Source organism: Python bivittatus, unplaced genomic scaffold (assembly GCF_059951505.1).
Source record: "Python bivittatus isolate LINGU-HERP-01145 unplaced genomic scaffold, Pbiv_v1 ctg000200_np1212, whole genome shotgun sequence".
In the NCBI taxonomy this organism is placed as follows: Eukaryota; Metazoa; Chordata; class Lepidosauria; order Squamata; family Pythonidae; genus Python; species Python bivittatus.
Window position 1 is genome coordinate 14,722,281 of NW_028277040.1, and position 25,890 is coordinate 14,748,170.

At 37.8% G+C, this 25,890-nt stretch overlaps 1 protein-coding gene across 6 annotated transcripts in view; it reads left to right on the top strand.

The window, feature by feature from the left end:
* Positions 1-1,830: 1,830 nt before the first annotated feature.
* Positions 1,831-25,890, top strand: part of TFPI (tissue factor pathway inhibitor) — a 36,078-nt gene continuing 12,018 nt past the window's right edge. Inside the window, exons 1-5 of one of the 6 annotated variants that reach the window (XM_025163535.2) lie at positions 1,831-1,849; positions 3,064-3,161; positions 14,082-14,201; positions 22,189-22,389; positions 25,112-25,150. In XM_025163535.2, the coding sequence (XP_025019303.1) occupies positions 14,087-14,201; positions 22,189-22,389; positions 25,112-25,150 (355 nt within the window). In that variant the 5' untranslated portion in view covers positions 1,831-1,849; positions 3,064-3,161; positions 14,082-14,086. Of the gene's footprint in view, positions 1,850-1,931; positions 2,105-2,136; positions 3,162-14,081; positions 14,202-22,188; positions 22,390-25,111; positions 25,151-25,890 lie in introns of those variants that run through there. The other 5 variants (XM_025163536.2, XM_025163534.2, XM_007423412.4 and 2 more) reach the window with 5 other exon arrangements.

The window sequence follows — 25,890 nt, forward strand, 5'->3', positions numbered from 1 at the left end:
ATTGCTATGGCTTTGTGAACATTTGTTTTTGTGTGTGACTAAACGCTACCAGTAAGGAAATTTTCCAGGTTCACAAAGTTTCTGCTTACTGAAATTTGATATAGGTTTCATATTTTAACTATTTCTTCCTAGTTTTTTTTTCCTTAATTGTTTCTTCCAGTTTTTCTTTTGCATTAATCATCCATATACCTACAATGCTTCCCTGCTCAGCCTTGAGATGTTTCATGGAACTTGTATAGACAAAGCATTCATAGATATAGACCAATGTTCTTTGTTAAAACAGCTAATTCCTGCTGATTCTCGTGGAACTGCATTGACATTTTGGACATTTCCTCTATTTCAGACACATAGAAGTAAGTGTTATTCATTTATATTTGGTTTCCCATTAGGTATATGCTCAGTTTTAAGTTGAGAGTAAAATATGGTACTGTACTGATCCAAAGCAAGGGGGAAAAAACTCCAAAAAACAAATATTAGCACTGAGTTTAATAACTAACTTATTGAAGTTTAATGAACAACTCCATTTTCTCAAGCTTCAACTTCCTCAGTTGTCTCTTGTTGGAGTCTTCCCCATTTATTTAAGATTGTCAGTAGCTTTGAAAGCAGAGGCCTCTCATCTGTTTTGGTTCTAAAAGATCATAATATGATAAAGTTTTGTAAAATAACATGTTTAATAATTAAAATATATATTTCTAATTTATATAATTGCATATGAACAAATGATTCAGAGTGCATATGAACTGAAGTACAGATAATCCCTGTGTTAAGAATGCCCAGTTTAAGGACAACCCAAGAACAAAGCCTACTGTAGCAAAATTCAAGTTAAATACATAATGATTCAAGTTAAATACACAACGGTTCATTACACAATACTACTTATACAGTATTATACAATAATACTGTTCTGACTTACACACAAATTCGACTTAAGGACAGACCTTGGAAGGGAACTCGTTCTTAAACTGGGGACTACATTCACAATAAAAATGCATATATAATTTTTGTTTGGTCACTGGGTGGGAAGAGTGATGTGGAAATATGTTAGGTTGCTCCTTCAAACAATTGCAGTATTTTATGTAACTGTTGTTACTTTTGATGTAATGTTATCATTTATTTTAATCTTATAAAGCCAACCAGAATCATTTTGGAGTTAGATGGCCTAGAAATCTGACCAACAAATAAATAAATATACATTTGAAGTAGCACAAAAAGCAAAAGGCAGATATGTTTTAGTTCCTATATTTGATCGAGAAGTATGGGTTCGACTGACTGGGGCTGAAGTGACAACCATGTTTCTATTGCTTTCGTCAATCTGCTTATGACACAGGAAATGACATTTAAATTGAATAAGGAACATCAATAATGTTGATTAAATGTGAGGTCCGGCACTAAAGTGACTCAGACTGGTGGCCCTAAGTCTGGCACAGGTTTCATGTCATCTGCAGAAAGTCGGCTATTAGAGCCAAAGATGTTCTAATTCAGGAGTCCTGGAGCAAATGTCATTACCTGGTGCTGTTTTAAGGGGGTTGTAATTAAGCAGTTTCCCCGGTTCCTGAGTTGTGGGGTTCTTCTTACCCGGGACCTCTGAATCTCCCCTGCGCAAGCCAAATCATCAGCATCTCAGTTCCTTCCCTCCAATGCTTCCTCCATGATGACTCTCACGCTGCTTTAAAAATACCCTTATAGATTCCAGAAAACAGAAGAATATTGGAAATAAACTCTCATACGACAGTCATCTTTTTGCAGCTGACAAAACTGCATACGCATTTATTAATCCCTGTGACCCTAGGGAGCATCTCTTCAGTCGTCTCTCTGCATACTTATGTTCAATGACCCGCTGCAACAGCTTGTGAGTTTCGAAATGTGTTTCTGTTGTTACTGTCGTCATTGTCTGAGAGTGTTTTATCTCAAAATGGAAGAAGCTGGACGTAACAGAACGGCCTCAGCTAAGTAGAACTATGAGTGGGAGGAAGGGAAAAAACTGATAATCCTAGTTTTTCGGGCCTGGATGAGAGCCAGCCAGTCTGTTTAATGCACGATCGTATTAGCCACAGCTTCCTTTTTTACCCAGCAGTTGTTAGTAACATGCCCTATCAGGAATGAGGTCTGTAATGCTCGGCGAGAAGTATTATCTTGTTTCTTCATGGCAGAGTTTCATAAAAAATTGCCAGTCTTCAGAGTGCAATGGGGGGGAGGGGGAGCAGGAGATTTATTTTCACTAGGAATATGAAGAGGAGAAAAGGCTAAACCTCCCCCCCCCCCGGCATTATGATCCTGATCCTGGATTTCTCCTATAGTTGCAAATGTTTTTTCCTCCTTTCTTTTAAGAAAGCCCATTGAATGCCTGGTATTTTGGCCTAGCTGCTTCCACACCCACGAGCAATAGCCTCAAGACAGCTAGCTGCACCTCCATGAAAGGCAGGAGCAGACAGCAAAACTGGCAGATTTCCAAGTGCAAGTATAGGCGTGCTTTGCCTGGATTTTAAAAATTAAAAAGACATCCTGAATATTCTTTTGAAAAAGCCAGGCGGGAATGCTGTTTTGCCATGGATACCGTGTCAAAAAGACAAACTCTCCTGATAAAGGGAGAGGGCTGGCACGCACAGGATCTTGTGGGAGCAGCCCAGGTCTGAGCGCGCAGAAAACTCAGTGCTGGATAGAGATTCAAGATCAGTTTACGTTCCCTGTTTGGGGGGGAAAGGGAGGTGGCTAATCGGAGAAGACGGCCTGAAGTTAGTCAGTTAGTTCATCCTGCCTCCCACGCGCTGTAAAGTTTGTGATAGAGAAAGTGTTTTCCTGAGGGGAGAGGTATAAGATAATTTCACAGGAAGGTCATCATCATGCTTTGAACCGGAAGCTCTGATGTTTACACTTGCCAGCCGATTCCTTGGAATCCCAAGGTTTCTGCAGAGCATAAAGCAACAACTTCAGAGCCGTGTGTCCAGATCACCCTCTCCCAGCTCTACTACTAACAACTCCGGTAATAAGATCCGATTACATTTCTCCCACTGTCTTTTCTCTCCCCGTCTCTGTCCCTGTCCCATCCCCTCCACCCCACCCCAGGCCCTGCCTTCTGGAGCTGAGGAAGAAACAAGCGCAGAACTCTTCTGGAATCGCCTGACCCTTTTTGGACGTTTTTCAGCACTGCAAGCAGTTTGGTGGTAAGAAAATGGCAGGGTTCTTTTCACGTTACTGTGTTTCTCTGGCTGGGTGAGCATTTTTGCCAGATGGATTTCAGATGTTGGATCTATGGAGGTTGTTTAAATCTGCTTTTGTGTACTGAGTGCAAAAGTTAAGATGGCAATGTATGCATTTGGCTGGAAGAATATCTCAGCAAGGGCAGTGAGTTGGACCTTCATGGAAACAAACTTGTAAAGCATCTAAATACAAAGAGTTGGCAATGTTAAACAGGCATATATCTCTATAGAGAGCTTGGGGGGAAAATAAATGGTTTCGTAGTTTAGATTTAGAGTATTTATTTTCTTGGCTGTACACATGCACAATTGTCTGCAGCACCATTTACAGAAATTACCTTGGGATTTCCTCTCATGTATGTTAATGCAGAATTCTAGCCCAAGTAAGGATATGATATCTTATGAACAGAAGAAGCTGTTGCAAAGCAATCTATGAGGAGAAGAGACTTATTCATGTATGTATATGTACATTTGAACCAATGCTGAACTGAAAAGACTTGAATGGGATCCAAGGAAGAGAGCAATAGTTATCTAACTACTATCAACCACTATTTTCTTAAAACAAGTCTTAGTATAGTTGGTGATATGTTTTGTATATAGTATTTGCACAAAAGAAAGCTAGTGATAAATGAAAATTTCTCAGTTAAGCTGGAGGGAAAAAAGTGGGCTTTAGGTTGCAATTCTTTTTTAGGTGTAAGTCCCATAGAGTTCAATGAAATGCACTTGAATAAACCAACAGATCCAGAACTTCACTATTAATATTCTTAGCAGTTATTTTGGTGCAGATTACTTATACAAATTAAGCTTTTTTAAAAAAAATAGTTTAGAATGGAAATATCCAGTAGGCCTGAGTGTTGCAGCAGAGGAGACATAGGCCACTAAAAATAAATGTGCATCTTATTCTGTCAATAAAGGGTAATGTTGCCATCCAGTTCCAAGGAAATAGAAAGTATCTTGAACGCTGATTAAGTTCAGTCATTGACCGAATGATAAAGAAGAAGTTAAGTTGGTGGAAAATGCAGCAGTTTAGCTGCTAACAAGTGCAGGGAAGAGGGAAGACATGATATCTATACTGAAAGATTGGTACTGATTATTTATCAGGCATATATTAAGGAGTTGGTCTTGACTGATAAAGCTCAAAGAGGCTTAGGGTTCTGTGAAACCCTCTCTCCCATTAAAAAACCTGTCCAGCTGATATGATCGGCAGGAGAAGCTCTCATGCTTCTGGGGTCAGAGGCTTGTCCTTCTAACATGCAAGAAAAAGTCTTCTCATTGCTTCTCGCTACAGAAGACTCTCCCTTGGGAGCTGTGTTTGCCCCTTCTCAGTATTTTGGAGTCCTGTACAGGTACATCTCTTTGCCAGAATTGGAATTGCTAGTTGATTTTATTACTTAACTTTATTGTTAATTTTAATTCATATTCTTAATTTTATTTTTATATATTGTTTTTGCCTTAAATTTGGTTAGCTGCCTTTAGTGCTTCACACCCAGAAGAGAAAATAATGATAGAAATCTAATAAATAAATGTAAACATTTCTTCCCACTAGCTGAAAGGTTGCTATCCCATTTAATCAGCCGTTGATTTTGAATGCCTTTGAAATAGCTTTGAATTTACTTATTTTCATAGAAATACAAAGTTGCTCTTCTGCCTAGCATCCTCCTCCTCATTATTATCTTCATCCCTCCGATTATTATCACTGGGAGAAAAAAAAACTAGGACAACTTGGGGATGTGCCTGGGAAGAAAGCTTAGTACTCTATACTTGTCATTACGCAAATGCTTTCATTACGTACTTCTGTCCTGATATCTGATGCAAGTATGTAAATCATGGCATTTGTATAATGATGTCACACCCACACATCAGACACATTGATGCCCACTAAGTCATTCCTGGGTAAGTTTTACATCTATGGCATGTGAAAGTTGCTTTTGCAAACAAGCTTGGAACATAGTGTGCAATATCCTTTTGGTAGCAGATTTTCTTTATTTGATTAAAAAAAAGAGTTCCTTTAGTTCAAAGAGTTATTCTCAGTAGTTATATTTTTTAAAGGTAGGGCTAGGAAATGCTAATCTTTGAAGCCCTAAAGATATCATGTGGGCAATATGAGCTATGCAGTTTCCGGTGACATTTCTACACAGAATAAAAAGTATACATGGAATTATAATATGATCCATTCAAATCTAAAGCTAATTCCAGCTCCAGGTTTTCTCCACCTCATTCTAGAGTTGGATTTAAAACTGCCAGCAAAGCTCCCTCTTATAATTGCCTGTGGTATCTTGTCAAAACCCTTCTGAGCATCACACCATCTTTATGCAATTTTCCTAACTTCTTCAGAGACACCACACTTGCTTAAAACTATATCTCTAGAGAAAAATGGAATACTTGCACAAATATTGCTTTTCAGAATCCAAATATTAGTCCTGTAGCAAAATGAAACCTTCCTAAAGGATGCTGCAATTTTTAAAGTCACTCTAACATTTAACCAGCAGTAATGCATGATATATTACTAACCAAATCACATTTTAAATCAAAGGCTGGTTTCTCATTGTTTTATTTTCTGCAGACTATTTCCTACTGGAAAATGAAGTGATGATTTGTCTGTGTGACTGGGTCATCATGGCTAAGCCTTGTCATCTCACAAAATAAAAATTGTTTCATGTTAGTCCAGTTAGAAACTTCTTCATGTGGCGTTATACATTATCTGTGTCATTATTCAATGCTCAGCTACGGAGAAACTGAGTGTCATAGGCCTCCGTATGAACTATAGTTTGGTTTGCTAATGATAGATACTGGATTCAGAATGAAAAGCCTCAACACCTCTGCTCTGATAGTTGCTGTCGTAACGGTACATTATTACTTGTCCAATTTGACAGAGAGAGTCCTGATTAAAATCTGTCAGAAGCCAGCCCTTTATGTGGCCACTTGTTTGAAGGACTGTCCTGTCCTTATCTGTCTTTATAAAGAACCATGGGGAGGAAGAGAATTGTCCTTGAAGTGGGTCATCTTATGTCTTGACCGCATTATACTGACATATCCACACTTACCATTTAAGTTGCTCCTGTCTACTGCTCAGGTCAGCTTTATTGGAAGGCAGCTTAAGGAAATCCTGCCCTGATTAAGATACTTTTAGATGTGTATGTACATCTGTCTGTGTACATCTATCCACAAAGTTGAATTGAATTTTTGGATAGAGTTAAAACACCAAAATGCACATACATCCAAGCACAACAAAGCAGCTTCTTTTTAAAATCATGACTTACAGCCCCTCTTGTTTCTTTTAACTCACACTTACATGAGTGCTCTAATAGTACAATTATAACTTTTGCCTCTTAAATAAAAGGTTGCTGGTTCAGAACCCAGCAGAAACATTTTTAAAAGCATAATGCATTTTAATATTTTCCTACTTTTCTCTGTGCATTTCTGTTTTTAAGAAACTTCAGTGGTATACCATTTCATCATCTTTCCAGGTACCTGAAGTAGAAGGATCCCCTGTAGGTTTTCTTTAAACAGCAACAACAAAGAAACCTATTTGCAAGGCAGGAATTATACCTATTGTGCTATTACAACAGTCATGGTAAAAGAGAGGGGATCTAGAGGATATTAGAGCTCATGGTAAGCACTGACTTAGTTGAAGGGTTGTTCCTTCCTCTACAACACTGTTTCTCAACCTCAGCAACTTTAAGATGTGTGGACTTCAACTCCCCAAATACCACACATCTTAAAGTTGCTAAAATTGAGAAATACTGTTCTACAGAATACCCAGTGAATTGCTTGGGTTAGCAATTCAGACTGAAGCACATTATCCCAAATGGACAGCAGCTTTGAGGTGACATAACATGGAATAGGGTTCTTCAGAAATAGAAACAGAAGAATGCACCCTGAGGTTGCTTTGACATTAAATGGAGAATTAAGAGAGTATGAGGTCAATTTCTGCCCTCCAGAAACAGTTGCTGATCCATTGTGGTGAGGGGGCAACCAGGCAGTGCAGCTAAACCCCAGGTCTTTTGATTACTGTCCTTCTCACTGTGATGAAATACATGGTCTATTTGATTTAAATTTTAATAATTGTTTCTAAATTTGCTTCATATATGCCTGTTACATGCAAACTCATGTCCTCTTTTGTCCCCTTGTTAAATTATATTGTTGAGCAATATGTAAGGAGCATAGAGAGGAACAAAACAATCAAAATATAATTATGTATATGGACCTCCCAAAAAATTGAATGAGGGCTGCATTAACTTTACAAAATTAAAGTAAAAGATAGTAAATTATTAGAAATGAACTTTATGTACAGATGTACAGATCTCCCCCAAATTATTATTATTTCAAGAGGGTATTATCACAGCAATCTACTTGCTGTGAAGTAACACTTGTTCATATTACTAGTTTAGATAGCTAAACATCCAGTTTGAATAATAATTGGGTTGGTCAAAACATGAATTTAAGGTGAAAGAAACATTTTCAAGGCTTTTGTAATTTAATCATTCTTATCTAAGAATGTTGAACTAAGTTGAATTATGTTTCCAGGCAGTAAAACCCTAGAGTTTGTAAAACCCCTAGTACTCCTGTTGACCTTTGTTTCCAAATGGATAAAAAATGAAACGAATGTCAGTTAAAGGTTCTTCGTCAATGGGCTTAATTGGAAGCCTTTGTTTTTAGAACTCTGGATCTGTATGATGCTCTCAAAAGAGATCAGCCGGCATTTACAGCTGCAATGCCATACTCATTTATTTGAAAGTCAGTAATACCATTGAATTTAATGAATCCTCCTTTTTAATAGACATGTACAGGGTATGGTTGGTAGTGTGTGAAGTGAATTCCTGACAGCTTGTGCTGTGTGCTCCTGCCTTCCTAGGCATGGGTGTTTGGGGTATATCAAGTTAAGTATATCTAGTTCAATATTACTCTTAATTGGTTGTCAGCAGTTTTCTAACATTTTGTGCAAGACCTTTTCCATCTCTATCTGGAGGTGAAGATTAAAGCTTGGATCTTCTGCATGCAAAGCATCCAACTCTGCCATTGAACTTCCACTGAGTTCATCAGAAGCTTTGGCTGCTGAACATCAGGGTGTGAGCAAATCTACACACTGATTGTATTTAAATGCTGGTCAGAGGCTATGACAAATGCTCATGGGAACAGGGCCGGTGGGAAACAATCCCAATTTATATTCCAAAATTGCATTCAGTTAGGTTACGTGTATGGTCCGCATTGGACTTATCTCTTGTGAGTAATAAAAACAACTGTATTAAAATACAGGGGACTTTTGTAAGACCACAGAAACATTTTTCTAATGATAAAAGATTACCACTAAAGTTATGATCTTTTTTCTTATTTGACAGCTATCCATGCAGACCTTTAAAAATCTTTAACTTAAATTGCATCCTTAATGTCTTCAGACTTTTATCTCTTTTCTGTTTTTCATTCTATCCTTCCTGTTGTTTCATAGCCACAAAAGTGACTCATTCAAAGTGACAGCACAGGAAATTGAACAGAAAAACATAAGGCATTTGTAGCTCAAAATCAACATAGGAACTTTGTTTTCCATTCTATCAAACAGAAACACACAGAGATGAAATACCTAAGGATGTAACTATACAAACAAGTAAACAAAAATATTTTAGAGCTTATTCATTATGGAAAACAGGATCTGGACTAAGTTGAAAACAATAAGAGAATGCTAAAGGTTTGAGAAAGCAAAATAACAAAGGAGAATTGTATCGCTAAGGCAGACACTTAAATGTTCGTGCATTCCTATGTTGAAAGTATCTGTAAATTTATCTATAACTCACTATCTATTTCACTTTTTTGGTGCTTCAACACAGAAATGCAATAAGCAGAATGTCCTTACCTGGTTCATTTGAAAGGAGTTGGGTGACAGTGTGTTTGCCTTGATAAGGTTTCCAAATGCCTGTAGCCAAATACACATATTAACTCCCTTCAAATTTTAGCACAACATGCCAACAATCTAAAGGGGAGCCAGGCATGTATAGTCTGATAAGCCAGAACTAGATTAACATCTGGGTGATCTAGGTATTTATCTGTACTTTGAGTAAAAAACAAAACAAAACACTGTAGCAAACTTGTGTTGTTTTATCTGAACAGCTTCTGTATGGCTCTCCCTGTTTTGTAATTCAAGCTCATACAACGTTGGTCCCTGGCAGCTGTTTTCTAAAGGGAACATGGATAAAAATATGCTGAAATTCTACTACAAAGAATGTGGAAGTCCACTGCACTAAATGCAGAAGGTGTTCAGGATTAAGGTCTAAGACTGTGGCCCACTTACTAAATATTTCTAAAGAGGGCGTGCAGGTAATTATTTCCCCAACTGGTTTTTAAATTGGCTCAAAACATACAATTCACAATACAGCTTGATGACTTGATATTCTTTATCCTGATTCTATCCTTTGACAATATTCAAGCAACGTTAGACAATTTGAAATTTGAGGGTTTAAGAAAGGAAAGAACCACACAATAAGTTAGTTTGGGTATAGCTTGGTTTTATGTGAGCAAAGTCATGGTCATAGTCTCCCACCTGACTTTTCTTCCTCCCAATGCATCTTCCTTACTCCTAATCTTGTAGCAAATCTTTATGCTGAAACTGGGTGGACAGTGGATTGCATAAATCATTGTTTGTCTTGAAATAAGATTTATGATCCACCACAAAGCCAACAAGCTGTTTTCATTTCTGAGTATAAAATAGGAGAAGTGAGAGGGAGCATATCAGTCAGAGGCTTACTTACATAATGGCAGTCTCAACAGGCCTGTAGGACAGAGATGGGATGACAGAAAATGGGGCCAGGTAACGATAAAACTTCTCAAATCTATTCTGGATTTTGAATGATTGCAAGATCTGCAGAACACACTGATCTCAATTCAGCTGGAGGTCTGGACGCACAAGTCCTGCGGGCCTTGAGTGGCCCCTTTGTCAGTTTTTCAGCATTTACCAGGCTGTACAGTTTGTGCAGAACAGGAAAAACTAACAGAGCAAAACTGGCTTCCAATTTTGTTTCTATAAAGCAAACAAAATGAAAAACAAATTTGAAAGAGACACATGTTTTAAAGGTACTCAGTGAAGAGATGTTAGCACAAGTTTTATTTTTAACAGTGGATTACATAAAACAAGGAAGAAGGGAGCCACAAAGAGTAATTAATTAATCTTTGGAATTTTCACTCCCTGTGTCTGCATCTCCCAGATGGAGCAATAGATCAAGTATTTGAGATTGGGAAACTAATGGAAGATTAAAAACAAAACTTTGGCACTAATATGTACACTGAAACAGATAATTGTAAATACTAATTTTCAGGAATTTCTTCCCTCCCATTTCCTTCTGCTCTTTTTCCCATAACAAGAGTGCATTTTAAAGCATTGCATTTGTTATTCAACTTTCTCATGAAGAATGATTTTTCTTTTTTAAGAAAGAAGCAAGCTCTCCATGAAATGTAGCTTCAGGTTGGAACTACTCCAACGATTAATATTGCATAAACTTCACATTCTTTGCTGCCTACTAATGCCTTATCATCATTTACTACTGGCTTCTGTAATACAAGGCTAATGATGATCTCTACAATCCTTCTACTTTATAATCCCGAATCTCTCAGGGAATCTCTTGCAATACAGATTTAAGGTACGATTTAATATCAAACTGCTATTAATAACATTACATTAATAACTGGCTTGAACCACTTCTGCTCCAAATTAAATGCTTAGGAATGTTTGTTTCCAGAGCATTTCTTCTTCAATTTGTACTGACTCATTGAAAGCTTGAAACCACATCAAAGATTTCTATCAAATGGGAAAGGATTTTACATTACAGTACTTCTGGCTTGTGTGGTCTAGACATTTGATCAAAACATTAACTCTGTGACTAGACGATTTTCAGGAAACAATGAGCAGATTTAAGCTGATAAAACTTTTGAAAAAAAAATAGCAATGTTTTCATGAAAGTCAATAGTATGATTTCACTGGGGGCAGCCCTGCCGTTGATGGTGATTCCCTTTCTCCTCTGGAGTGGTTCCTCCTTGTGCTCTGGAGGATTCAAACCCATGGAACAGATTTTGAAGGCATACATGGAAGAAGAAAGCAGGAATAAATGTATCTTTTTGTGTGATTTCTCATCTATCTATCTATCTATCTATCTATCTATCTATCTATCTATCTATCTATCTATCTATCTATCTATCTCACATTTATATAGCTACCCATTTCACACAAAGCAACTTCTGCGCTTTGTCAAGAAGGATTGCATCTGATGCATCATACAGTCTACAGATTTGCAGATGGCGCATCTCAGATAACCTTTTAAAATCATCCATGTTCTGCAGTTGAACAGTGCAGAGTTCTGTAAATTATGGAGAAAACCCATTCAAACAATACCATCGTTTGATCAAAGTTCGGCAACAATAAGTGTTATTGAACATCAGGATAATACGTTATTGAACATAACAACATACTAGTATTAAAGCTCCAAAGATACAAATGCCTTAGTTTTGTTCTATCAAATTTGCAAAAATATGCAAATAAAAAAGGGATACTCTCAAACTAATAACCAATATTGTAGGAATCCTTGGAGAGAAAAAAAAGCTTCCTTTCTTGCCTCCCAAATGGGACTCAATTCTTTCTACTAGAGAATGTACTCATATAGCATATGAATATCTCAAAAGCATTTTGTGTTGATTCTAATACTTCTCCAGTATTAAAGAGATTGCTTCAGTTTTTGTTTAAGCATACAGGAGATAGATACATGGTCTCTCCATAATTTAAACATAATCAATTCTTGTGTCTTGAAGTTTGGCCAAGATTACAGATGCAGTTTTTATGAGGACAAATGGAACACTAGGAAAGTAATCCTGGTTAAAGATAAGGATTCTCAAGTTTTTTGTCCTGTTGCTGAAAAAAAAAGAGAGAAAAGGAGCAGAGACTTGCCTTCACATACTTTTGTGGAACAGATCGTATGTAGTTTCTGAAGTAGTAACACATATGAAAGTGTGTCAGATCCCCAGGCAACATGTATTTTAAATCAGAGACTTTCACAGACCTCTAGAGATTCCTTATGTGAGATGCTTATTTGATCATGGGGTGGGAGTAATTCTGTGGTAGTGAGTTTCTCCAGTCAATAGCCTGGCTGCTGCATTCTGGACCAGTTGGAGCTCCTGAGTCACTTTCAAAAGCAACCGCATAAAGCATATTGCAGTAGTGATCAGGGCATGAATTCCTATCACAACAGCTTCCAGATCCAGGCCCCTCTTGACTCCAGCCCATGGGTATGATAGTCTTAAGTTGCCCCTGATTGATTGACTGATTGGTTATATGCCACCAAGTCAGTGTTGGCTCTTAGCAACCGCATAGATAGACCTTCTCCAGGATTATCTTTCCTAAATCTGGCCCTTCCGGTCTTCCTGAATGGAAGCAATGATGCACTCATCACCGCTGTAATTGCTAAGTAAATGTAATCACCTTGCTGCTGGTCATCCTCTTCTTCTCTTTCCTTCCACCTTTCCCAGCATTATGAACTTCTCCAGGTAGCTAGGTTTTTGGATAATGTGTCCGTAGTAGGATAATTTGTGCCTTGAGTGAGAATTCTGAACTGACTTGTTTGTTGAGCCATTTGTTTGTTTTCTTGGTTATCTATGGTATTCTAAGGAGTCTTCTCCAACACCAAAGTCTAAACGCCTCAATATTCTTTCTATTCTGCTTCTTCAAAGTCCAACTTTCTTTTAGACTGTGTCACAAGGAAAAACATTGCCTGCACAATTCTGATCTTTGCAGGTTTAGATGCATCCCTGCATCTGAATATCTTTTCCCAGGCCTTAGTTGCTACTCTACCAAGTGCTAGTCTGTGCTATATTTCATGGCTGTTGGTTCCTTTATAGTTGATAGTTTATCCTAAAAAGCAGAAGCTGTCAATATCTTCGTTGCCAACAATAAGACTGGTCGCTGTAACTATTGTCATTAATTTGGTCATCTTTACATTTAATCTTAATCTCATCTTTCCTTAAATTGGGCTACTTATACAGCCCTTAACTGTTGTTAAATAAGTGTGTCCCCCCTCGCCCCCCCCCACTTTCAGGCACCATCCAAGGACAGTGTATTAAACCGATAGGCCATGTTATACGGGAAGGTAATTGACTGCAGTGACTTGAAACAGAGGTACCATAGGCATGATAGGAATCAGTAGTGGGTACAGCAAATTTCATGAGAGTATAATGTTTTGCCAACTCCAGGATGAGTGGAGAGCACTCAGCAGAGGGAAAGGGCCCACAGAGAAGAGGACAAAGATTTCTCTCAAATGCTGCAAATACAGAGTGGACCTTTACATGATCACACTAATGGGAAAAATCATAATAATTTGTCTCCAAAATAACAAATAAGTTCAATTAATAACTAATTACAAAATGCATAATTCATCATGAATTAGCAACAATCCATCAGGCCAAATATAATGAGGAAAAATTATCTTTCACAGTCATGAGCCAGATTAGGAAAGGTAAGACAGCCCAGCATTAATAGAGAAATTGATGTTAATTCAACCCATTTAATTTGTCATGATTTACCTTATTTGATTAAACGTGAACACTCATTTCTATAGGTCCGGTATTCTTCAGTATAACCAAGGGCAAGCTTTTCAACTTGCCCTCAAGATGAACAATGTTTTTGAGTGAAAAAGACAGGCTTCAACAACTCTTGGGTTCAAGCATCTGCATTAATACAGGCATCAGAATATAGTCTTTGCATCCAGGCCCTTTTTTCTCTTCCCTTGGTGGATGATGGTGTGAACTGAACTGCAACACCCACAAAACCTTTCTTCCTTGGCAGTGGAGGGAAGGAAGCTTCAAAGCTCTTTCTTCTTTGCCTTCTGCATTGAAGTTTATTTTCTTTTGCTTGTTTAGGAAAGATGAGCGGAAGGAGGATTGACATGTTTATAGCTGCCACCTTGTATCTTCTCTCCAGACTTATCCCTTGTGATGGGACTGCAGCTTCAGAGGATGAGAAATATGGAGAGGTTATAGGTAAGAGCTCTTTTATTCATTCTCACAAAGCTACAGTACAGAGAAATAAAACATCCCAGTTTAACAGGGCATATTTTACGCAATCCCTAATTCTTGTATGTACTTTCAAGATGAACCTTTCCAGCCACTATCAAATTCCACTGGTTTTCATCCATGAGCCTGTTCTGTCTTAATCTGCAATTAGTCTACAATTTCATCAATTTAAATGCATGGTTTTGAATGTACTTTTCACAAAATACCCTTATAGAAACAAACCTGATTTCAAAGCATATTTTATCTAAAATAAAAGGGTAAATTCATTATGGCATGTTATTTAAAGTATAAAATTCAAAGATAATATAAAAAACAAAGGAAAAGTTAATCCAACGCTCAAACAAAAAAGAGTTCCCATCTTTGGCATTAAAATGTAATCCCAGCAATTATTTCAATATTTGGAGTTGCCCACACAGTCCCTTTTACCGTCAACTGACTTTGACCAAAAATAAAAGAAAGAATATTACACTTGCTGTGAAAAGAAAATAGCTGGTATGTATATACCCCTGGGCCCCAGAGAGTATCTGAAAAAGGTGTTATCTATGACTTTGCTAAATATACAAGGCAAATATGACAAAGATAGAGGACTACTACTTAATTGCTCTGACAATAAACTATATAAGCCCCAATACTATATATGGAATAAAAGCTTTAAAAAATTCCTAGGAATACACAGAACTGGGTTGTAAGGAGAATCCTGATCTATTAATTACGTCCAATAACCTTTCCCCTGCAAGACGCATTTCCCAAAGGGAATGAGTCACAGCCGTTGAAATCACCTCTTCCTTGTAAACGGTGAAAGTCCATGAAGTATTAGCATCATCGCTTGAAGATTCAGCTTGTCTAGCAGGAAAAGCTTTTAGTAGGCATGGGTGGTGGGTGGGTGGCAAGTTGTCAAATCAAGCTGATGATGGGGACAAAGAAGAGACTAATTTTCTTTCAACGTGACAAGCTGTTTTGCCTTGATAATGCTCATCAACAAGAAGAGTTTGAACAGAGCCTCGTGATGAACTATATAAATAGAATATATAGACATGAACCATTTCACTTGGGAGACAACAGAACAATCATCCATAGGAAAGAGTACTGAGTATTTTTCCTCGTCAGGTCAGCTTATCATAAATAGGTGATCATTTTGTTTTAATTGTGGAATTAAAGAGTTGTCATATCCTGCAAAGAGATTTGATTTGGGTGAGTGAAAAACTGCACTTAGCAACAATGGCATGCATGTGGCTCATTTTAGTAGGAGTAAGCAAGCAGAAATAAGGAGAGTCAATTTGGTGTAGTGGTTCAAGACACTGGGCTGGACGCTGAGACACCGTGAGTTCCAGTCTTACCTTAGGCCCAAAGCCAGCTGGGTGACTTTCGATCAGTCCTTGTCTCTCAGTCCAAGGAAAAAACAATAACAAACCACTTTCAAAACAAGTTGCCAGCAGTCAAGACTGATTTGAAGGCACAGACACAGTAGAAGAGTACAACTTTTAGTGATAAAAAAATTCCTTTAATTCACATTTCAGTGCAAAATTACAAACCTCTTATATGAACCATCATTTTTTGAAATATACACTTCTCCATATTTTATATATCTTATTTATTTCATTTTTGCACACTTTTAAAAAAATCTCAGACCAGTATAAAAAGGAGATAAACATGATGAGAAAAATGAGGAGCAAAAACTGAGTGATCCATCCCCTTCTAAAAGCTGATTAAAATCTTCTATGATAAATACCCCAATATTTATTTTATATTATATTATATTATATTATATTATATTACATTACATTACATTACATTACATTACATTATATTATATTATATTATATTATATTATATTATATTATATTATATTATATCATTACATTACATTACATTACATTACGATGCTATACTATACTAATTATATTTATTATATTATTAGCTATTTTCTGTATCATTATGTTTTGCTATGGTTGCAATGATTCATGCTGTTAAATAAATAAATTTGACTTGGCTTAGCTTAAGTTTTACCAGAACTTGATCTAGCTTTAAGGGACAATTAATAAATGATCCAAATTACTTTTCTCATTGAACTACACATCCCTTGGACAATTTTAAACATCTGGGCAGACCTGCAGCTTAAGAACATGGGAATATTAAAAATAAACAAACTTTAAATATAAAATAGTTTACATTTAGTTTAAATTAAATCACATTTAATTTTATGCCTTGCTAGTTCCCAGTTCTTTGTTCTTGCTATACCTATATATTGGAGTCTGATCCTTGCCATACCACTTAAAACCAAAAATACTTATTCAGAGAACTGAATCAGGTTTTAATGCACCGGGTGGGAAACTGGAACCAAAAAGCTTTTCAGTTTCTCAGAAAAATATTGAATGAAATTTTCCTTCCCCCCACCTCCCCAAACTGTGGGAAATGATATGAGTTTATTGTTTAGATCCAGATTACAGCTGTCATTCTGTTCCTACTGGGCAAGTTACGGCATTGATTTCAACAGCAGGAACATTCAACAGGGATAGGCTGTATTCTGGATTTCTTGGAATCAGTGTTGTTCTGAGTGTGGCTTCCACAACTGCTCCTCCACTAGAACTCTTGGCATGCCCCTGTTCCATTCTGGAAAGTAATTCTGGAAGAATGGGAGCAAGGGAAGAGGCAAATGGGCAAAAGTCTCCTCTGTCTTTCACCAGTTGAATCCTCTCTTGGATTTCAGCCCATCCATGAGTAGCAGGGACCTTTCTGTTTATGGGCACCAAGTTAGTATCCAAGGCACTGGGTATAAATAAACAAACCCATATGAATATATAAATATGCCTATTTGTTTCCATTGCCTTGTTTTGCTTTTTGTTTGTGTGTTGCTCTTTTGTTCACCTTTGCAACCCCTTTTCTCTTTCTATTAGTCATAAGGGGGCACTAAGAGAAATGCAAATGGGAATTGAAACAGGTATAGTGTAACGTGTAATCACAGGTCTAAGTACCATCCATTTTGGCAGCTCCACCTTTCAAGATCAGGTTGTTTTTTTCTTTTTTTTAAGAAATTCTAGGCAGTAATGACAACAGCTACTTTTTGGTGGGATGGGGAGGTTGACCTACCAATTTTAGTTCCAGTTAGCCAATGTTCTTTCTGGCCACTTTGTTCCCAGGGCATTATTTTTTTAGATTGTCTGCGTTTGTCCATCTCCCCCGTAATTTTTTCGGTCTTTCACTTTCTTCCTGCCACATTCACTGCAAACCTTTTGTTCTGCAATCCTGTGGTTGCTGATGAGACCTCCCAAGCAGCACAGGATATGTTACGTATTCTTCTCCAAGGACTGCAAGAGAAGTCTGACCTTATTACTGCCTCCCAGCTGCTGTGGAAACCTCCTTGGGAGAGGTGTGCATGTACATATTGTCCTCTTGTTGAAATGGATGCAGTTGGGTGAGTGATGGAGAACTGTCACGGATAGAGGGAAAAGTTCAAACATGCTGTTCCTCCCTCACTTCTATCCTGCTGGTATAAACCCAGCAGGGTATGAGAGACAGTGGTTTGTCTCCTCTGGAATTTCTGCAACTCAGCAAGTACATTTGCTCGACTAGAAAGAAAAAGTCCAAGTCTGGTACATTTTTATTACCAAGGAAAAGTTGACCTCTTGCATCTCCCATATGTTTAGAAGCCTTTGATTCCAAAAGGAAAAGCTGAGGATTAGCTCTAATGCTTGAAATTGAAACCAAGACAGCTGCACTTCATGCAGTGTATAAATAATGATCAAGACAATGGAAAAACAAGGCTATTTATTTATTTATTTATTTATTGTCATTTCCATGGCGACTAGTAGAAGGTATACTATTTGTGCCTTGGGGCAACAACAAACTTGTAGTTTGGGATGATGAATAGTTTTGGATGATGAATTGGGACAACTTCCATTGAATGGTAAAATTAATCTCAAATGTTTTGATGTATTTTTTCCACTATATTGCCTAAGTGTGCCATAGAGGTACACTTCTGAATTCTTTAACAAAAAATACACCAGGAAATTAAAGAAAAATTCTATTTCATACTCACAGTTTTTACTACCTAAAGATACAGTAGTTGGGGGTGGTGACACAAAGCAGAAGGAAAATAAGATGCCCAGGTATGCCAAGAACCAAATAAAAGAACAAATCCTTGGATGAAAAGACTATTAATTCTCTTCCTTCTGTGTAAACTGTTACGTTAGTAAAAGCTAACAGAAGCTTCCGATGCCACAGTTTAATGGGGAATGTGTTAAACTATTAAAAACACTAAATGTGGGAAATGCAATATATTCCTAAAAGGCCCACAAAAACTCTTGAGAATATACGAATTTCTTTTTAATTATAGTTCATCAGGTTGGGTTTTCTGCTGAACTGGGAATAGCCTTTTGATGCACAGAGAAGAGTTTTCCATTAGAGAAAAGTACCTCTGGATTCCACTTAGAGAGATTAAGAAAAATGAGGCATGTTTTGCAGTAATAATGACGTAAAATCATTGACTTTGCCAGACTGACAGGGCTGGTTCCCACACCTCAGATGTATGGGAACCCATCCAATCTGTCTTGTACGAGGACATTGCCATGTCAGTCAAGCTCACCATGAGCATAATAACTGCCATGTGGGACAAATCCAAGTTAACTGTGGTAAACCACAAAAAGTTGATTCACAAATCTGGCCCAATATGCAAAACAGATGCAACACACACACCCCGCCCACACCCACATGCACACATAGACATTTTCACAGGAATATATAGCAAACCCAGATTTGACGGCACTTTCAGGTTTTTAATGTCATTTAATAATTGTTGAGATTTTTAAAGCAGAAGACTCTCCCTTTCCCAATTACACATGATAGATATCACTAAGCTCCCGTTGTCTCTGGCTTTCTTCTCCCTGCCATCCTTCTCTTTTGGGCACTGAAGTGTGTTGCATCCTTTATACTAAGCAGTTTATACTCAATCTTCCTTCCTGCTCAGAGCAGAAGAGAAGAGGGAGGCATTGCAAGCACAGATGAAGCAGGCCCAGGCTTTAGGTCTGTCCCAATCTGGCCTGGCCTTTTTCCTGATTTTGTGGCTCCAATCAAAACCATCCTTGTGGCCAGACAGGAATGATCTAAAATGACAGAAACTGCAGGGAAGAAAATAATCAGCAGATTAATCGGGGGGAGCGTCCTAGGATGGCACCAGGGCAGGGGAGTAAGTCAAGAGGAACTTGTTTGGCAAAAGCAGCAATGCTTGGCTTGCGTCCAGGATCAGATTAGTCTCACCCTGAAATATGCAGTGCCCTGACCAAGGCCCCTGCCTCACACTGGGAGCAGGGCAATCTGAGTTCAGTGTCATCCATGCGTAAGGATATATTTATTTAGCAAACTTATACGGCTGCCCATCTTAACCAAGTAATTCGGGGTGGCTTACAGAACATGTTACTATAATAAAAGCTGTAAGGCAGCACCAGATTAAAAATCATTGAGGCTCCTCACGCAACCCATTAAGAAGCATGTCTTGTTTTAACATCCTGGCGTCACCGCCTGTGGAAAAAGCCAGGCCGATGGGGTCAGGTCAGAACCATCTGGATCTCAGGTGCTACAACACGGAAGGTATGTTTCCTAATAAATGACATTGTTTCACAGAGGGGACCCAGAGTATGCCAGCTCTGGCAGGACAGACAGAAGCTGTGGCTTCATGGATCTTCTTTGGGGATTGGGAAGCCTAGCCAATGAAATTCTAGCTTGGTTCCTATTCCAGGAGAAACACTGATGTTAGGTTTGCAGAGTCACCCCTGGGCAGAAAGTCCTGGCTTATTCCCCTGCCTGACTCCTGGGGTTTCCCCATTTCACCAGCTGGCAAGGGCCATTGTGCTTCACTGCTATCTCCCTGGCCTCATTTTTACCTTTCCCCCATGGGCCAGATGGGGCTCATGTCTACATTCCCCCACTGGTGAGTTGATTCATTGGCTGCAGGAGGGGAAGGGATATTGAGCACTGGTGCAAAATGCTGCTTATATATGTAGAGGACAAAGCCACTTGGGAGCAGTTTAGTTCTGAAAAGTGGGGAAGATCTCTTGCTCTTAAACCTCATAGGAAAAAACCCTAAAACATCTGTATCCACAGATGTCCACACATGAGCATCCTTTCCAGGTGTTACATTTGTGCTAAAAGGCTTTCCAGCAGTTTGGGGGGACTGAAAAAATGCTTCAAACATATCCTTTAAAAGAGCAGGACCTTTCAAACACTGTTTATGCCTTATCTCATTCTTTAAAATATAGATCTGTATCATATTATGATGTGGCAATTTATCATTTGCAATCTTCAAAACAAATGAATAAATGAACAGTGTGTGTGACACTTCAGTTCCATAACTTTCAGAGGAATTAATGGCTCTGATGTGTAATTTCTAGGGAGATGCTGCCCCCTAGAGGTTAGTTATGCTTCTTCAGGTCTCATAAATACATGTACATATTCAATTGATTAAATGAAGCTCTACATCTGTATAGGGATGTACAGATATAAATATATTAGTGTCATGTTGTCTAATGGAATAAAGTAATATTGAACTTCATAGTAATAATATAATATAAACCTATATAGATAATATATGCTATATATAATACAAGCATACAGGCCTTTCTCACACTAACTTGCAAGTGAAAAATACTGTACCAGTAAACCTACTTTTCAGAAGTTTGCTCATGGCCAGTGATATTCTTGTTTCCTTTTATAATTACATCATGTAATAATAAACATAGTAATTATGCTTGTCATGGAGAAGAAAGCAATTAAATGTTTTTTTTTTAATTAAGCAAGGTTGAAAGCGGTACATGATCCTTGAGTTGACAAGAAAGCTTATAGTATAAGCAATAGTTTATTTAGAGAAAGTTATAAGAAGAAGAATGGAATAGTTGATCTGCTACCCAGGCCCAGAGGGTTTAGGCTCTTCCTGTGTCTTGACAAGCTTACATATCCTCCTCCAGTGTACAGCCAACACTTTTAGGCAAATGAATCTTCCTCATTCCATTGATGTATTTGGTAAGAGATCTTTATTTTTCCAGTGCTCTTGAAAAACTATATTGGAACCAGCAACCAATATATTTACGTATGGGATAAGCTTAATGCAGGGCTTTGCAAACTATGGGATATGTAATCCCCAACAGCAAATATAAGTGGGGTTACAAATTGGGGGGAGGGGGGGCAAAGTGGCAGAAAGTCAGAATTTTCTTCATCTGCTTCTGTAAAGAGCAAATACTAATCCAAAATAAATGTGGAACAAGGAATAAATAAAACCCAGGTTTCAGGAACTATGCCAGACTAAGCAAGCGCTTCCTTTCCGCTAAATAAATATGGTTTTAGATTCAATTACATCCAATAGAAAAGTGTTACTTTATGAAGTTGCAAGGTCCTATTTGATTTATAGATTAAAAGTTAATTATTTAAGGTGATTGACTTCTTGCCCAACACTAACTGCAGTAACATTATTAATTTTATTCCTGGGGTGGTCACACAAACTCATTTGTCATTTTAGAGCATAATGATACTCCATACATGTAAAATGAGAGCCAGTTTGATGTAGTCATTAAGGCACCAGGCTAGAAACTAGGAGACTTCTAATCCTGCCTTAGAAATGAAGCCAACTGGGTCACTTTGGGTCAGTCACTCTCTTTTAGCTCCTGGAAGAAGGCAAGGGCAAACCAAGAAAACTGCAGGGATTAGTCCAGGCAGTGAACACTGACTTGAAGGTGCACGCATGTGCCCGTGTGCACACACACGCATACATATGGAATAGGAAGATTCTGCTGAAATGCAGTGTTGGGCCAAGCAGGAACATTTTACAGATATTCCCATTCTACCTCCTGGCAGCAGAACTGAATATGCAATACATGATGCTCAGACCCTTTCCAATATGTATTTGGTTGTTATACTATTCAATTTCTTTCAGGATATACATGGAACACTGTTATTTACCTTCTTCCAGGTCTCAGTTTGCCCCCGCTCAAACTAGGCATGTCGATCTGTGCCTTGAAAGCTGATTCCGGTCCCTGCAAGGCTCTGCACCCCCGCTATTATTTTGACATTCAAACTCGCCGGTGTGAAAGCTTTAACTTTGGTGGATGCAAAGGCAATGAAAACAACTTTCTGACCCTAGAGGAATGTCAAGAAAAGTGTATCGTAAAAGGTCAGTATATTCCTTGCTTCAATTCTTTCTTTTTCAAAAGAAACACTTCTTTTTAAGTCTCACATGAGAGCCAGTTCTTAGGACAACTTATCAGGTAGTCATACTATGTACTATCTGAGTACCTCCAGAATTTTTACAAATATATTCATGATTGGGAGGGGGATATCTGTGATCAAGTGTAGAATCTTGATGAAGTGAGAAAGTTTTTACATTCTCCATTTAGTAAGTTGGTTGCATATATGCATGCAGGTATATAATATATGCATGTGGTTTAAAAAATTATGCTCCTTCATTAAAAAGGAAGAAAAGCCATTTATTTTATTATTATTTCTGTTGTTTTTGTTCTACTATGCACTGCCTTTCCAACTGAGCAGTGTCCTCCTAGGAAGAACACTTAACTTTTATACAATATACTTCTATATCCAGGGGTCTGCATGGGGAGGGATCAAAAAAATCATGATTGTGGCTGGGATATAGCCCTGCCCCTTTTTTACATGCATTGCACAATCACAGAAGCCATATTGACTTTTTTGACCCAAGCAAACATCCCCATCAATATCCACAAGAAGAGGTAAAAATGCAAGTAAACATTGACTGCACATTGAAATCAAAACATTTTCCTGCTTTTCCAAAAGGGGAGGAATGAAGGAAATTCAAGTGTCTGGGTGCTGTCAAAGCAAAAGTATTTCCTTCAAAAAGTAGATTCCAAAATAGTTACCGTTATTGTCAGTTTGTATCTTTGAGATTATTAAGTTTTGCAAAAGAGAAGTGCAAAACAGACAGGAATGATGTCATTATTTTAAAAGGAATTGTTACGATGTAAGGTAGATATACTTGAGCCTGCTCTATGTATTCAGAAATGGTGGCCAGGGATCTTTCAATCTTTCGTATTGGAGGCTGCATATCTGTTCTAGGGTAGTGTTAAGAAACCTAAGAATATAGGAAACAGCCTTGCACCAGGTTAGATCGTTGGTCCAACTGGCCCAATTCTTGTAGTTTCCCAAAGGGTCAGTTAGTTATTACAGCCACCCCTGGAGAGGCCACAAATTGAATCTGGTGTCATGTGCAGGTGGAGCATCGTTGTACCACTGAACTATGGTCCTTCTTGGAATTAAAAGCAAATCCAAGATAAATATAAAACTTTGAGACAGCGTTTTGAATGAGTAAGCTCCATATCTCAGTTTCACCAGGCAAAGTGAGCATTAAGTCATGTGCATCTATCAGCTTACCCCAGATTCCCATCAGATGTAGATTTGATGCCCTGTGCAATAAAGTTTCAGGTTTTAAACTTCAAATCAGTACCAACATTATACACATAAGTAGATCATAAACAGTGGTTATCCAGGTTTGGTAATATACACTAAAAGTCCAGGTGGGAAATATACTTTATAACCAAGAAATTAACTCAGCAGGGATTTAATTATTCCAGAGTCTCCAGCAGAGAAAAGAACTATCAAATTGTTGGCTGGTTAAGAAAATCCCAAGGTACAACTTTTAGTAAATCTTTCTGCCAGAAAAACCAATCTTACTTGCTCAGTCAAGGCTAGTGAAAGCAGCTCCACACTATAGTGGGCAAGTGTAATAAACATTGTGAATTTGTATACTGACCTTGAGAAGATAAACCAGCCAGGGCCCCAGGTGCATGTTTAATGGTGCATAAATGCCGTGTAAGGAAAAGCTGAGTTTTAATTCAGATGTAACAAAAATCAGATGGGGAAATAATCATTAAGATCCCAGCCTGCAGGGAAAAAAGTTTAAGTAATGCCCCTCAGCCTTAGTCTTCATGAAAATTCAAACTCCTCTCAGGATGAAAAGAAAGGCTACATCATACCCAGGAAAAACAAAACTGCATGGAGTCACTCTGAATTTGGAACCGAAAAAGATGTCATAGTAGAGTTTTCTAATGCATCTGAAAAGTGTCTCTGTGCACATTTATAAGATCTGCAAAAGAATTGTGCTTGTAAGATGTTCATATGTCCTACAACATGTGTAACTTGTAATCTCTCTCAAGTTAGTTTAGTTTAATTACCAGAACTTTGGGAATTATCTACTGCTTGTCTAGTTACTGAAATTACTTTAGATGCCTCATCTACAGCATTTCTTGTATCAGCCTTCATCATTTTCAACACAGTTTGTGGGACTATCTCCAATTATCTCTGCCTGCCCAACCAGACTGGACTGAGTTGGCATGTTCCAAGTCCCATCTATTAAAGAGTGTTATTTTATAGAACCCAGGAAGCCTTCTCTGTTGCTGTGTCTGTCCTGTGGAACACATTTCCCCCCCGCCAACACTGAGATTCAGATGGCCCTGATCCCCCTGGCCTTTAGAAAGGTCCTGAAGACCTGGTTTTTCCCTCTGGTACTGGACCAGGATCTTGCACGGGCCATTGATACGTGATTTGTGACTTATTGTCCCCGGCGTCTTTGCTGATTTTTATTCTGATTTTTTAATTCTTGGTACTAGTATATTAAAGTATATTAATGTATTCAGAGAAATGCATGCACCGTCCAACAGTGTCACTAATGGCTTAGCAGCTTCACTTTTGATATCTTTGAAAGAAAAGGGACCCTATATAGATCAGCAGTGACAAAGCAAATCTGCTTTTTTTTTTTTTTTTTGAGTAACCATTATGTGAAGATTTTGGGAAGCAAAGGAAGAAACGGAAAACCAACCTCCCCAACATGTTTCTCTCATAATCTATCTCTAAATCTTCAATTACAGATGTGCCAGAGAAGAGAAAGAGATCAAGACATAATAATGGTAACTTACTGTTCTGTATCATAGTATTTTGTTATCTCTTAGTATTATGAACTAATTTCCCAACAGGAATGTGGCTGGGTTAAGTTACTGTACAGACCTCATTCAAATGTTTCAATCCTGTATTAGCTTATAAGATTCTTGCAGTTATCATAGCAAACAATAACTAGCATAATTTTTCATGCTTCTCTCTTCAGTAAGAAGGAGAGGGACTTAAGAAGTAAGTACATTTTTGTTTACATCATTTAACTTTGATATTGATTTCAGTGGGCTTCATGTCAACAGTACAATGCAATACAATAATTGTTTAATTTACCATTTACAATGTACAGTATAATGTAAAATAATTGTATTACAATTAAATTTCTATTGTAAAAATGAATAATGAATGAAAAATGAAAAATGAAAATTGCCAAGATAAATTATTAGTATTCATATCACATCAATTCAATTATCCTTAGTTAATTTGGTTTTAAGTTGCTACCTTCTTTACCTAGCACATGAATATCTTAATTATAAAAGTACCATTAATTTGAAGCCCATTGAAATCAATCAAAGCACTATGAAAGCAGTGGCATGAGAATTAGAACCAGTATGTTGCAGGGCAGAAGTAGAGGAAAGATAAAGAGCTTCACAAAACTGCACCCTCTCACCATCACTTTATTGTTATCATAACTTGTTTCTTGACCTTGTTGGCAATGTCCACTGTGATCCCAGTTAGGTGCTTTTTAATTTTTTAAAAA